This window comes from Ursus arctos, unplaced genomic scaffold, assembly GCF_023065955.2.
Source record: "Ursus arctos isolate Adak ecotype North America unplaced genomic scaffold, UrsArc2.0 scaffold_24, whole genome shotgun sequence".
NCBI classification, from domain to species: domain Eukaryota; kingdom Metazoa; phylum Chordata; class Mammalia; order Carnivora; family Ursidae; genus Ursus; species Ursus arctos.
The window spans coordinates 3,555,182-3,569,619 of NW_026622919.1; the positions used below are offsets into that span (position 1 = coordinate 3,555,182).

Consider the following 14,438-nt stretch of genomic DNA (forward strand, 5'->3'; position numbering starts at 1 on the left):
TAAAGGGATCTTCTAGTCTTCATGGACTAGAAAAGCTTCTGCTCTGTGAAATGCAGAAAACCTAGAAGAAACTCCTGCGAGTGTGCTGTCCTCGAGAATGGAGTGTGCGTCAGTGGAGTCTGTGCTGTTTCTCAGAGTGGTGTTCCCTCTAACCGGAGCGGACTTGTCACCGGTCCAGCTCTCGGGCAGCACTGGCGAGCGTTCCCTCGGAGTTCCCAGGCACACGGCGAGGCCACTCTGGGAAGGTGACCTGGGCTGGATTTCCGTCGTCCACCGGAACCCTCCAGCCTCTGACATTGGTGCTTCCTGCTGTAGGCTCAGTGCATCAGTTAGGCTGTGACATCACAGCCACTGTGAAGAAAACAAGAGTAAAATGATAGAAAATGTCGGTGACTGTCACACGAAGAAGGTACATCTTTGGTACTGTTGTGAATGGAGAAGATCGAGTCATGATAGCAATTGCATTTTTTAGTGTGTCTTGGGGAAGTTTAAAAGACGCTTTTCTAGAGAAGGGTCGGAGAACACTGGGTAAAAAAAAAAAAGAAAAAAAGAAAGGTTAGGGGCTCCTGGGTGGCTCAGTTGGTTGAGCATCCAAGTCTTGGTCTCTGTTCAGGTCTTGATCTCAGGGTTGTGGGTTCAAGCCTCGCTTTGGGCTCCATGCCGGATGTGCAGCTTACTTAAAAAAAAAAAAAAAAAAAGCCAGCTTATCTAATGGAGGTAATTTACCTGTGCTCTAGACATCATTTTTGTCTGTTGTTTCTGCCCTCTTTTGTTGTCTTCCATGATTTTTATGAAATACTTGGGGAAAGGAGCTGGTCTCTGAATGCACTAAAGTCTCAGTGTCACAGAAAGAGAGTTGTGGGTCCTGTGCTTTCGAGCAGAGCCGTTGTTCGAGCTCCGTGCTGTCCCGTACACATGTAGTCTGAGCCACAAAAATGCAGCATTACGTTCTTGTAGCCCAAGTGGCATCAATTAAAATAGTGTATTTTATTTATCAAGTAATGAGCTCAATGTGTAACAATATAAAATACTACTAAGGGGATATTTTACCTTTTCGTGTAAAGTCCGGTGTGTGTTTTATACATGCAGTCCACCTCGAACTGGTCTAGTCGCGTTTCAGGTGCTTAGTAGCCCTACCTGTGGCCCGTGGCCACCATGTCACACGGTGCGGTTCTAACTCGCACAGGCGCCTGCCGCATCTAGAAACATCCATGCGCTGCCCCTTTCGTCAGGCCGCACGGGTGCCTTTTGCTTCTGCCCTGAGGAGACAGGAGCCAACAGCGTGCAGCTGCCGCGAAGCCCCAGGCGGGCTTCGAGGCCCTTTCTCCGGTGGACTCGGCCCGTACAGCAGCCCGATGAGCGCGTGATGGCTGAGACACGGCGCCCCTACTGGGTGTGTGGCGGGTTGGAGCCAGGGTGTGAGCCCAGGGTTTCCCGACACGAGTGCCTGTGTTCCCCTCTGACCGCGTGGCTTTCCGCAGCACGTTCCGAAGGGTCCCCTGAGGGGGCTGCTGTCCCAAGGCCCTGTTCTTACAGGTGAGGAAGTGCAGCCTCGGGGCGGGGGGGGGGGGGGTGTCTCGTGGTGAGAACCGTGAGCGGGAATTCAGTGACTCTGTTCTCGGGATGAGAGCTCATGAAAACCTGCTCAGTCAGAAGCATGTGAAGCAGAGAGCAAAGTCTCCATAACCCCGTCCTCAGAGTCAAGCACTCAGTTGGGGTATATCCTTCTAGAATTTTTTTCTCTGTGTCTAGTCTGTCCCTTCCCCCCTCCAGAAATGGCACAGAAGTGTTCATGTTGTTTTGCGGGTACCACCCCTCCCCACTTCAGGGTGTCGCGGAAGTGGTTCCGGGTCGTGGGGGGTGTCCCATGAAGGGGCTGAGGCCTCCAGAGACGGGCTCACCGGGAGCCTGGAGTGTCCCCGCTGTCAGGGCTAAAGATGGGCTCGGCTGACAGTCCCCTTTTATCCCCGGCCAACCTCATCTGACCTCAGGCTGCCTTTTCTCTCTTGTTTCCATGGCAAGTGCTCCTTCAGCCAGCTTTTCTCTGTGAGCAGGGTGCTTTCTTCCTTTGGTGAAGCTGAGGGAAAATGGGAGCCAGAGCTGTCCCCGTTTCCAAAATGGGCTTCTGGTTTCTTCCGTGGCGTCCTTGTCCTTTTGTGGTCTCCGGAGTCTATTTATTTTTGGTGAGATAAAGTTTTCTTAGTAACATATTCCTCCTTTCTTGTAGTTCCCAGTGACCTGACTGCAGAGGAGCGTCAGGAACTGGAGAACATCCGGCGGAGAAAGCAGGAGCTGCTGGCCGACATTCAGGTAGGAGGTCACAGCAGTGACGCGTGCGGTGTGACAGGTGTCCTTTACAAAGAGTCATTTCATGACATCTTCTGAGTTGACCCCACCCCAGCTCTGAGCAAAGTGTAGTTACTGACAATAACCTTGGTTTCACCAGTGAGAAGAGGGAAGCTTAGGTTAGGTGGTTTGCGAAGCCCTCACCCAGCTGGTCAGTTGTCAGAACTAGGTGACCGCGGCCCCCCGACTCCCAAGCGGGTTTCTCACTGCCGAGTGGGGCATGGGTGAGGGCTCAGGCGCTTGGAACATGGACTTTGGGTTAAGCTAGACCCACGTCCCGTCCTGGCTCTACCTCTTCCCTGAGGACCAATCTCAGATAAAAGGATCCTTTGAACTTCAGCTTCTTCAGCTGTAAGATAAGAATGAAAACACCTGTTGATAGGCTGCTGTCAGGGTTAAAGGAGGCCCTGTTCCCTACGAGATGCTTTACCAGCGAGCGGTTTCATCTGTGTTTCTAAGATCCTTTGCGTAACTGCAAAGCGGTGTAGGACGTAAGTCATAGAAGCCATTGGTTGGATTATTTTAGCCCTTGGGGCAGCAGGTGTTATTCTTGTAGAATGCTTTGTAAAACATTTGGGAGTTTGGGGGTGGGGAGGGAGGGGGGCCTGCCCTGGAACCCCAAAGCTGCAGTGTGGGAAGACGTGCTCTGGTGTCGGCTTCAGTTTAATTTGATCATTTGCACTAATTCTTTGATTCCTGTTTCACTGGTAAATGCTAGGAAATCTCAGCAGTTTTTCACTAGAAGCCCCTTTCACCTTGACTGTCCCTTCGGAGGGTCTGCCATACCCATGAGAGGGGCAGGGAAGAGGCAGGAGCTTGGGTTGGACGTTCCCGTTGCCCGCCGCTGGGCGGCAGTGTTGGCCCAGCCCAAGCGCCGCGGGCCTGGCTGGCTGGGCGTGTGGGTCCTTCATCCTGCCTTCAAGCTTAGCAGGCTGCAGAGATGCTCTGACCAACTAATCAAGGCAGCCACCTTTCGGTGGAAAAATACCTATTTTATGCAGTGTGTACAACTATAAGCTGCTTCTCTAGACTGTGACCTCCTTGAGGTCGGGAGCTGTCTTTTCCAGCTGTGTGTTCCCTGGAACGTTACTGTCTGGGAGGAGCTCAATAAATATTTGTCGAAAAGAAGAATTTTCCAAATGTTAAAGATTTTTTTTTCTGGTTTGTCTTATTTTATTTCATTTTGGTTTATTTTGCCTTGTGTTTGGAGGGAGTTACGTGAGCTGTTAGAGGGGCTCCTCCCACTTGCATCGGCTCCTCCTGGTAACTCTGGACTGTCTGTTTTGTAGAGGCTCAAGGATGAGATAGCAGAGGTAGCTAATGAGATTGAAAACCTCGGGTCCACAGAAGAAAGGTGAGTCCGTCCAGTTGGCCACTGGGTGTTGTGGCTGCAGCCTTCCCGAGCACCCGGCCTGCACTTGCGGCCTGTGTACTAAGGGAGCACTTTCTGTCCTCGGTCCCTAGCAAGCACACGCGTCTCCCTGTTTTCTGTCCTCCCCCCTGCAGTGCAGGGGCTCCGACAGGTGAGGGCCTTTCGCATGGTTGCAGACATTGAACCAGAGACCTCTGAAGGCCCCCAAAGCCTGAAACAGCCCTTAAATGACTGTGTGAACTGGTGTGTCTTCCCTCTGCTGTTCACTGTGCTTGCATTTTAGAGTTTGTGCTTTTCCTTTGTGTCAAGGAAAAGCTTAATGCTGCCCGCACCGTTTCCGAAGGCTGGAGTGCCCAGCTGTGTCCGAGTGCCTACGCTTGGAGGCAGAGTGTGGACGTGGGCCTTATAGTGCAACGTGACGAGGACTGTTTGCAGGTTGACGGCATGAAGTGTCAGCGAGCTCCAGAGTTTAGTTTTGAATGGGGTTCCCAGACCGTTTTCTAAGTACTTAATACACTAACTGGGCTGTTTCTAACGCACTACATGTCTGTATTTTTCTAAGCCTAAGTCCCCTGTCTGGCTTCCTAAAACCATTTGAGTTTGTTATTTTAAGTGGGTGTGGGCAGTGCCATTAGAGATTAGTAACGCTCGCGGTCTACCGAAATGGCCGGCTCGTCACTTCCAGGCTCTGATTGTCAGGTTGGGATTACAGCTTTCTTAACTTTACATTTAAAAAAACTGTAGCTTTTAAGCAGTGGATATATTGGAGTTTATCAAAATTTAAAACTTCTGGTCTTAAAGATACTATGAAAAGAAACAGGTAGGTAAACCACAGCCAAGGAGAAACATTTGCAATAAATAGTGTGTCTGGAAAAGGACTGGTATCCAGAATATATACGTAAAGAACACATGCAAGTCAGTGATGAGAAGACAGCCCAGAACTAAGAGTGGGCCTGGGTCCCTGGTGTTGGCGAGCCGGCGTGGCCACTGGAAACCGGTGTGGTACCTTCTCGTCGGGGGCCCCACGCGCCTGTGCCGTGGCCGGCAGTGGAGCGCCCAGGCGTTCATTCGCGGGAGATGGAAGCGTGCCCAGGGGAAGGCCTGTGCAGCCGCGCTACGATGCTCTCGCTTCGCACGGCCCCACCTGCGGGCCGCTGGCGAGCCGGCCGGCCGCACGGGACAGGCGGGCTGAGCTAACAGGCTGTTGGCTCCTGCAGCACACTCTCGCCGGGTGGTAGAAATGTTCTAAACCTGGTTATGGTGACAGTTGCACAGCTTCGTAAGCTTACTAAAATCGTTCAGATGAACAATTAAGATGAGTATATTGTGTGATAGATACATGATACCTTAATCAAGTTTTTAAAAAATCATGTTAAAAGAAAAAGCACTGGGATAGAAAGAACAAATGGACATGGGGCTGGGGTCAGGATTTCAGCTGACCTTCCACACATAGTCCTAAGTATGCCACACTCTCCTGATCGTGCTTTCAAAACTCCCCACGAGTCAGTGGGTGCAAGTGGGAATGACATTAGTCTTTCACAGCTTTCCGACTGCCTGGAGTGCTAACGTGGCTGTGGTGGTTGTTTTACAGGAAAAACATGCAGAGGAACAAACAGGTAGCCATGGGCAGGAAAAAATTTAACATGGACCCTAAAAAGGTGAGCAAGAGGGTGCCGCCGGAGCCCTCGGGCTCTAAGATGGGGTCGCTGTGGTGCGCAGCTGGGGCCCGGTGCTGTCCGTCACAGCTTCCGGCCCTTCTGTAGCGCACACGTCCCGTCGTCATGTCCTCAGCCCTGGCTCTTCAGCTGGGACTCCTCCGACCCTTCGTGTCCATTGCCGAGTCTTATTAGATACTTCCCGTGTGTCCAGAGCACCCACACCCACATCCTTCCTCTGCCCTTTCCCCTCCTCTCTAGAGGTTTCCAGTGTGGAGTGTGATTGGTGTCCTTGTTGTCTCTTCTAGGGGATCCAGTTCTTAATAGAGAATGACCTGCTGAAGAATACTTGTGAAGACATCGCCCAGTTCTTGTACAAAGGGGAAGGCCTCAACAAAACCGCTATTGGTGACTACCTGGGGGAGAGGTGAGGGCTCGGGAGACGCTGGCGGCAGAGGGGTTGGTCAGGAGTTCCAGCACGCTCCCAGTCCCCGAAGAGAGCTCTGTCCTGAGGCAGCTGAGTTCTGGGGAAGAGTGGCTGGTGTGAGGGAGGCGTGGGGACAGAGGGACACGGGCTTCTTCCTTGCTGTGTGTGGAGCCGGCGGGCCTGCAGGACTCCACGTGGGAAGTGCCTGGCTCGGGCTGGACGGCTTGGATTCTCAGGCTCAGCATCTGACTTCTGCTCCCCCCCCCCATCTTCTGTTTTTCCTCCTAGAGACGAGTTTAATATCCAGGTTCTTCACGCATTTGTGGAGTTACATGAGTTCACTGACCTTAACCTTGTCCAGGCGCTACGGTGAGTGCGTTTGGGGAGGGCGCCCTGGTAGGTGGGAGAGGCAGGTCTCTGATGCCGTGTCTGTCCTGTGTGGCGTTTTGGTGAAAGGATGTTTTGGGGGCTCTGTTGAACATCCTAAAGAACCTGTGACCAAGAGAACGAAATGACAACACACCCCAAAGACACATTTTGCAAAACTCTTCCTCATGTCTTTCATTTGGGCAATTTCATTAAGAAATTGGTGAATGTTTAAATTTTGAAAGGTTTTCTAATTTTCAGTGTAGAAGACCCTTTAACCCCCTGCCCTAGAATAGGAGGTCAGTAGCTGTTCACTTTGTCTTAGAAGGAGAGTAAATTTTCCTTTTTTATTAAATCTTTTGTTAAAGATTTATTTATTTGAGAGAGCGCGCACATGCACACGCCTATGAGGTGGGGGAGGGGCTGAGGGAGAGGGAACGAGAATCCCAAGCAGACTCCGCGCTGAGTGTGGAGCCCTGCATGGGGCTCCATCTTCTGGCACATGAGCGAAACCCAAGATTCCCGGCCATCCAGGTGCCCCCGTTTTTTACCGAATCCTTTGAGACACTGCCCTTCGGTGCCCTCGCCGCCAGAGGCGTCAGCAGCATCGGCTTTCGTGTTGCTGTTTGGAGAGGTAAAGGTAATGCACAATGAGACCTGTTGGCCGGGGGTCTCTCTGACTTAAAGGGATCAATGGTGAATGGTCTGATAGAAGATGTTCTCTTTTTCCGCCACCTCATCTTGTTTTCCAGAGATGGGAGCTCATTAACCTGAGCATGATTTCTAGTTCAGTCTTGTGTGTTCATCTGAGGAGGAGAACCATTTTCTTATACAGAAAAATCTTAATTTTTCACGTTTTCTTAAGTACTTTACCTTTGTCTAAGAGAACAGTGATGTAGAACTGTAAGTTTGCACCTGCTCGGAGCTGCGGGAGCAAAAGCCCCATGCCAGTGGGTCCCCTTTTGCCCTTTCGTATTAACACCTATGGGAAGTGTAGCACCCGTTCCTGGAGAAGTGAGTGGTGTCCCCGAGCCCCGGCCCACTAACACTCCTGTCCTCAGCACTCATCACCTGTCCTCACCACTCAGGCAGTTCCTGTGGAGCTTCCGGCTACCGGGAGAGGCCCAGAAGATTGACCGGATGATGGAGGCGTTTGCGCAGCGCTACTGCCAGTGCAATAATGGGGTGTTCCAGTCCACAGGTAGGGCAGCCGTGGGCCCCACTGATGGCCAGCATTTCACACGAGAGTCTTTCTTGGCACTAGATGGTTTCCAAAACAGCAGGACCTAGGTTCATGCCAAGAACATTGATTTAAATGGTAGCTGTAATGGTGAAAAGTTGGGAATGATCCAGAAGCCCAGGGAGTAGGGATAAGGGGGTGGGAATGCAAGCTGTAGTAGCTGAGAGGTAGGCAATGTGCACCTGTTAAAAATCATGTTCTCCATGTCTGTGGCTCACTTATTTTATTACTAGAAGTTTGGTAAGTACGGCGTAGGAGGTGCAGTCGACAATATTGTTACCAATATATTTTTTTTTAATGTTTAAAAAGAGGCTTTATTGACATGGGGATAATGCTAGTAAGGTCAGCAAAATAGGATTTCAAAGCTATGTATCTGTTTTGATCGCAGTTTTGTTAAGAATTTGCATCTGTGAGCTACGTTCGTGATGTGCTGCACTAGGCACATTCGTGTAAGAAAGCAAACTAAGTTGTTACCAGGTGGTGGGATTATGGGTATTTTGTATTTTCTTTTCTATACATCGTGTTGTTTCTCAGATTGTTGCAATCTGAGAAACAATCAGCCTGAGGTCTTGAATACTTGGTGTGCTGCTTTGTGCCTTGCTCTTTCTGGTTCCCGGCAGATAGCTCTCGTTTAGAGGGCGTCCAGACGTGTGGGTTTGTCTCCTTGTTTTGAGAGCGTGGCTTTTAGACTTGATTCCATCAGACGTTTCTTGGTCCTTCTGGTGGGATGTTTCTGATCCTCTTTCTGCTTTTCTCCTTAGACACGTGTTATGTCCTCTCGTTTGCCATCATTATGTTGAACACCAGCCTACACAACCCCAATGTCAAAGATAAGCCCACTGTGGAGAGGTTCATCGCCATGAACCGCGGCATCAACGATGGGGGAGACCTGCCCGAGGAGCTGCTCCGGGTGAGCGCGCCCTAACCCAGGAGACGGTGAACTCGGGACCGGGGGTGGGGGGAGACATATGCTCCGCCAAGTGGCTGCTCGTAAAATTCATTTCACTGTGTGAATTCCATTAAGAAACTGGTAGTGAGGCCAGGCGAGGGAACTAGGAGGGGGAGTGGTTTAAAGTGGGAAACGGAGAGCATGAGTGCAAGTCAGGCTGCTTTCTTTTCTTTCTTCGTCATCCATTAGGCACCTTATTTACTTCGTCTCTGCGAGCTGCCTCAAGGCAGAACTGGTCGTGTTCTTGTGTTCTCGGTGCCTGACAAATGCATGGCACTTATATAACCGATGCTTATTGAATAAATGAAGAGAAAGGGGGAGGGAGAAGAGATATTTCTAGAACCAGAGACATGCAATGTCATCTTTTATCCCAGAATCTGTATGAGAGCATAAAAAACGAACCCTTTAAAATCCCAGAGGACGATGGGAATGACCTCACTCACACTTTCTTCAATCCAGACCGCGAAGGCTGGCTATTGAAACTCGGTAAGTAATGCACTCTGGGTTAGGGCTCCTGGTGCAGAAACTGAGAAAGAGAGGATGCGTGCGTGCACTCGCACGTCCGCGCGCTGTGGGAGAGTGGGGGTTGGTTACAGGAGGCGCTGCGGAGAGACTTTGGTATGAGCTCCTGGTGTTCTAACGAGATCCACCTCCAGAAAGGAAGTGAATACACAGTCAGCGCCCCAGGGGTATAGAGATCCTGTTGGGCACGGATTCACTCTGCATAATATTGCTCCCGTGGGTTTGCGCTCCACATTTTTACCCTGGAATTGATTGGCCAGGTTTTGTTTCAAGGCAGTTCCCGAAGAACCTGGTCCTTTTCCTTTCTCCGCCCTCTTCGTCCCCGGGAGGGTGGCCAGCCGCGTCCATCTCTCTACTTCCCATCACACAGATTTGTATCTGGTGCTCCCGCCTCCCCCACCCTAGTGCATCATCACTTCCTTCTGCATCTGGCTCCCCACAGGCAGCATGCATGGCAAACCTGAGCCCTTGGCTGCAACGCGACCCACAGCGCTCTTACTCATTCTCGGGCAGTGGTTCCCCACCCCACCTCCCCAACCTCCTTTCCAGTCCAGATCAGCCACTTTAATGATTTTGTTCATTCAGAAAAATTTTTTTTAAAAAATTCCTCTTCCCTCGGCCAAATGTGAGCTTATGTTGCTGAGATTTGTGGTCATGCCTAGAGGTGGTAGAGTAACCAAGAGGAAAAGTAGGGTTTTCATGACATTTGTGCCCACATTACGATTGTTTCATTAATTGTTCCCGAACACAGAGAGAGCCCCTGGACATAACCAGCACTTTTCTGACCCTGAGAGGATACGTTCCTCTGTTTTCTTCGGCCTTGCCCTTCTGATGCACAGTTTCCCTCATCACCAGGAGGTCCTCGTTAGAATGGTCCCCCTCTATCATTTTGGCTGCTAGTCCTGGTGAAATTAGAAGTCATTCCTCTCTTGGTGATGACCGACGCCTCTGGAAAGTGCTAAAATGGAGTCTTTAAATTTCTGACGAGTTCAGGTAGCAGTAGGATTTATATGTCCTTTTAAGAGCATGTCCCAAGTCCTTGTGTCGCTTAGTTCATAAATTCTCCTTAGAGCACCACTTCCCCAATCAGAGTTTTGACTTACCTCTTGAGTTGGTCAACACTTCTCTGGTATTTCAGCCAGCAGAATCCTTGAAGTGAAGGTTCTAAAATCGCTAACCCCAGAGACGGCCATCCTGCCCTGCACCTTTCCTGCCAAGTGGATCGAGCTGAAAGGAAAACCACTGGAAATTTTAAAAGTACATCCGAGTTTGGATTTACTTCCCCTCCAGTGAAATTTGTTTAAATGCTAATGCTGAGTGTTAGCTTTGACAGCCCAGATGCTAAAATTAGAACAGTGCAGAGATTAGCTTGGCTCTTGTACCAGGATGACATGTAAATTCATGAGGCATCCCATGTTTTTAAGAGGAAAAAAAATGAACAAAATGTGGGATTTGTTTTTAGGTCATTGCATTACCTTTTCTAAAGCTCCTCCAAACCCCTAACCTTCCTACTGTGTTTTCATCGTAGCCACTTAGGGTCACCCGTGTGTACTGCGTGCTGCAGGAGGCAGGCTTCGGGCCGGCTGCAGTTGTGTGTGTATGTCCGTGTGTGCGTACAGCCGTAAGAATGTGTGTTCTTGTGTGCACACACATGTACATATGTATTCATGGGAATATGTGTGTGCATTCTTACACACACCTTAAAAAGTGACAGCCCTCTGCAGAAAGACCTTAAATTTCCCCCCAAATTTTCCTCTCTTAGCTCCGGATTCTGGACAGACTAATAAACATTAGCTTTGTGAGCACAGATCTGCGGCATCTTTGGGGCCAGGCGTTCGGTAGTGCTGCAGAGCCCACCTTCACCGGGTGGTGTGGCAGGTGAAACAGGCTCCCCCATTCACCTGCCAGACAGTGGCGTTCGCCCCACTGCTGACTTTATGTTTGGCTTCCCCAGGGCACATGTGAATGACTGATACATTGCACTTTAAGATTAAGGAGTTTGGTTTAATTTCTTTGTTTTAATTTTCTTTTCTCCCTCATTTGTATGTTTCCATGATTTTGGCTCTCCTTTTCCTTGCCCCAAACTCCAGGAGGTATGTAATCCCCCCCCAACCTGCTCGCTCGCTCTGCCAAGGCCCCTGTACTCGCTGCAGCGTTTTCTTAGTTTGTTATTTTTGGTTATTTTGTTTTTTAATTGCTGGTGGTAGTGTTACTGCTGCTTCTAACTTACTGTACAGTCCCTAGGGAACTGGTCAGGATCAGGGGCTCATATCTTCCCTTTTAGGACTAGTGCATAGTGAATCAGACAGCTAGCACCAGGCCGTGGAGTAATTTAAACTCCACTGAATGCGGTAATGCAAGAAAACATGCTAAGAGTGGGTTTATGAAAGCGGAGAAAGTATTCACTGAATTTTCTTTTGGAAAGATTGGCCAGGCATATTCTCTATGTGTTGCATTCAAATTGACCACACGTGTGAATTACAGTAATTTCTGAAGAGGAGGAAGAGAAGGAAGGTTTGACTTCCCAGCGTCATGTGCTTCTGATACACCCTGAGCAGAGAGCACGCCAGGACAAGAAGTAAATGAGACAGCTTGGGACATTTGCCTTTGCATGGAACAGGGAAGTGGCATCTCCCAAGCTCAAAGGATGCCAAGTTTGGGGGGAAAAAAAAAAAAGACAAAAACCAAAAGCCCACCCCAGAAGTCCTAGGTGTTAGGGGAGGGCATTATGACCTCAGCTCTGTATTCCACGTTCTGTTTTGTTTTTCTCCCTCCTCTTTTTCAGTGAATATTGTTAAAAACCCAAAATTGGCCATTAGTTATGTTGTTGGTTTCTCCTCCCCATTTGCTGATTTGGGGGTTCTCCTCAGGTGCGTGCTCCTGCGTTACCTGAGCAGAGAGCTGCACGCAGAACAGCCCCAGCGCTCACGTTCGTTAGCACGGTCTGGGGACTTGTCAGCGCTAGGGCATCCGGCGCCTGGCCTTCCCACCGGGGGTGGGGTGTCCTGTGAGTTCCACAGGGACTGTCTTAGGTGCGCGCATTGGTCTGTCTGCTTGTTTCATGTCTGTTTCTTTCAACATGGAAATGCTCCCCGCGGACCGCTGCGGTGCCTCTCACGGCACGGGTCTCCGCAACGCAGCCGGTTGTCAGGGGGACTCATCAAGCTTTTGTAATCGGGGTGGGGATCCTTCCAGCTTTGCTTTTCCTCCTAGATGTCCTTCCACCTTCTTCTTTTTTCGCATCTGACCCCTCCTCCATGACCTCCTAAGCCCCGAGGGCCCCCGGGTGTTCCTGTGGGGGGAGCGCATGGGAGTCAGCATGGGTTGAGGTGTCCTGTGTACGGAGCCCTGCGTGGGGATGAAGTCCCAAAAGGTAGAAGAGCTGAGTCCTCGGGCTCTGAAGGGGGGGCGGGGGGTTCCTGTTTATAACATTGGCTCCAGTTCTAGATTCCTTGTCTTCTTTTTCTTGCTCATTTGCTTTGATCCTGCCCAGCCTTTCCCATTTTCCACACGCATGTCATATTTCCATCTGTGGTTTTTCTCTTAATTCATGCCCTAGGGCCTTAGGGACCAGAGGCACGTGCTCGCATAAACTGGCAAATTGCTGCTGGGGGGGGGGGGGGCAGTCCTAGCACAGGGCCCTGGCGGGTGGGCAGCGTGTGCGTGCTGGCGGTGAAGGCCTCCGTAACCTGGGTCTGTGCAATTCATGATCAATCACTTAACCTCCCCGAGACTTCAGGCCCCCACACAGAGTCATAAAAGGGACTGAAAAGTCCAACAGGCCTTCTCCTCGATGCCGGGACCAGGGCTGGGTGTGCCCTCTCTGTAATGGTACGTGCAGTGCTCCAGCCATTGCGTCCTGTCGAGACCCCGTGTGCGCACGTGGCAGCACGCCCCCACTCTCAGCTCAGCTGCCTGCGGTGAGGGACGAGAGAGAAAGCATGACTAAGGTCATACCAGCCCTGCACCCCATGGGCCTTGTCTTTTACGAAGATCGGAGAAGTGATATTCTCTGGAGGTTAAGTCTCAGCAAGTAGAGCATACACTGTCGAGGCAGTAAGAAGCGTGTACAAGCTGGCACGCGTATGATGACACAGGAAGGCCTTTGCGTGACTTCTTTGTGGTTCGCATTCAGAAAGCTGCCCCTTGCCCTGATGTACGCAGACAAAGACAAGGTTTGGCTCACGGCCGTGAAGGGAGCGCGCGGTGGCTTCACTGAAACAGCCCGCAGCAAGCCTCCCTCCCTGGTGTCCTTCTGAGCATAGCTTCACGGCCCCAGCGTTGTTTCACGGAGGGAGGACGGAGGAGCCCTTTGGCACTCACAGCTGCCACTGTCCGTGCTCCTTTGGCCCGCAGCCCCTCCCCTAGCTCACTGTGTTCAGAGCTTCAGGTGAGAAGTCCAGGCTTGGAAAGGGCTCCTGAGCGCTGCTTCTGCTCACTGGTGGGTTCCTCCCCGATACAGGAACTCTGCCTTGTCTCATCCAGGACTCGGGGGGAAATTTCATTTGTAGGACACGGGCCCGGGGCCTGAAAGCCAGTATAGAAATTCACTATAATCAGGAAGGTGAGGTAGAGGGTGAGACCACAGGAGTTTGGGTTCCACATTCCAGGAAACCTCTAGATTTGATTGTGAAGGGGTTGACATGTCTGATGAGCCCCTGCATACGTATGTGCCCTGGGCTGGGTGCCCTCACAGTGTGGCTGGGACCGGGGCTGACCCTCTCCCCTCTGCTTCCTCTGTTGGCCCATTTCCACCACACCGACAGCTCCTGCTGGCACCACTCCAGCCCGGTCAGATTTGCATTGCGTGTCCTCATTGCCCGGGGTCCCTCCCCTCCGCCATGCTCTCATCCCACTATCCTGAGTTCATGTCCAGGTGCCACCTGACTTGCTTGCTCTGCTTGTACCCACAGACTTTCACTCTGTGAAAGGTGCTTCTGTTTTGGCTCTGTGTCTTGTTACTGATGTAAATTTTGCCATGGTCTCAATGTTCTCCTGGTGCCCTGCCCCTCGCTTCCTCCTCCCTCGTGCTCTCTGAGGGGGGAGTTCTGTGTTACAGAGCCGGCGCGGGCCCGGTTGACTCCTGTCCGACATGCATCTCTGTTTGCCCACAGGTGGCAGGGTCAAGACATGGAAGCGACGCTGGTTTATTCTGACTGACAACTGCCTTTACTACTTTGAATACACGACGGTGAGCATCTGCCGGTCCGCCGCAGACGGGGGGCGGGGGGGGCCCGGTCTCTGTGTCTGCACGGCTCCAGTCAGATGCAGTCAGAGGACGCCCCGGGACGACACTTGAGGGGAAGAGGAACAGCTAGGACGGACCCCAGAGTCGCGGGCCCTGAAGATGATGTGGGCGACCTGCCAAAGGCGTGGTGGCTGGGGGCCGACATCCAGCTCTGGACGGGGGCAGGAGGAGCCTGGCTGGGAGAAGGCAGCAGCCCGGCATTACGTTCAGCGTTAGAGACGGGGTTTAGAGCTGGGCTAGAAACAGTGAACATGGGTCAGGGGGCCGAGAAAGAGTTTGTGGCCCCTTGAAAGGGAGATGAAAATCACCATGT

General features: G+C 51.3%; 1 protein-coding gene and 1 non-coding gene across 6 annotated transcripts in view; both read left to right on the forward strand.

The window, feature by feature from the left end:
* Positions 1-14,438, forward strand: part of CYTH1 (cytohesin 1) — a 77,729-nt gene that overhangs the window by 54,899 nt on the left and 8,392 nt on the right. For 3 of the 5 annotated variants that reach the window (XM_048226691.2, XM_044378778.3, XM_044378779.3), the window contains exons 2-10: positions 2,228-2,310; positions 3,636-3,700; positions 5,310-5,376; positions 5,682-5,800; positions 6,089-6,169; positions 7,255-7,367; positions 8,168-8,316; positions 8,730-8,842; positions 13,990-14,068. In XM_048226691.2, the coding sequence (XP_048082648.1) occupies positions 2,228-2,310; positions 3,636-3,700; positions 5,310-5,376; positions 5,682-5,800; positions 6,089-6,169; positions 7,255-7,367; positions 8,168-8,316; positions 8,730-8,842; positions 13,990-14,068 (869 nt within the window). The remainder of the gene's footprint in view (positions 1-2,227; positions 2,311-3,635; positions 3,701-5,309; positions 5,377-5,681; positions 5,801-6,088; positions 6,170-7,254; positions 7,368-8,167; positions 8,317-8,729; positions 8,843-13,989; positions 14,069-14,438) is intronic. The other 2 variants (XM_048226692.2, XM_026484007.4) reach the window with 2 other exon arrangements.
* Positions 10,195-10,298, forward strand: LOC113244687 (U6 spliceosomal RNA). Its single transcript, XR_003312461.1, has one exon. It is a non-coding gene; the product is annotated as a U6 spliceosomal RNA (small nuclear RNA).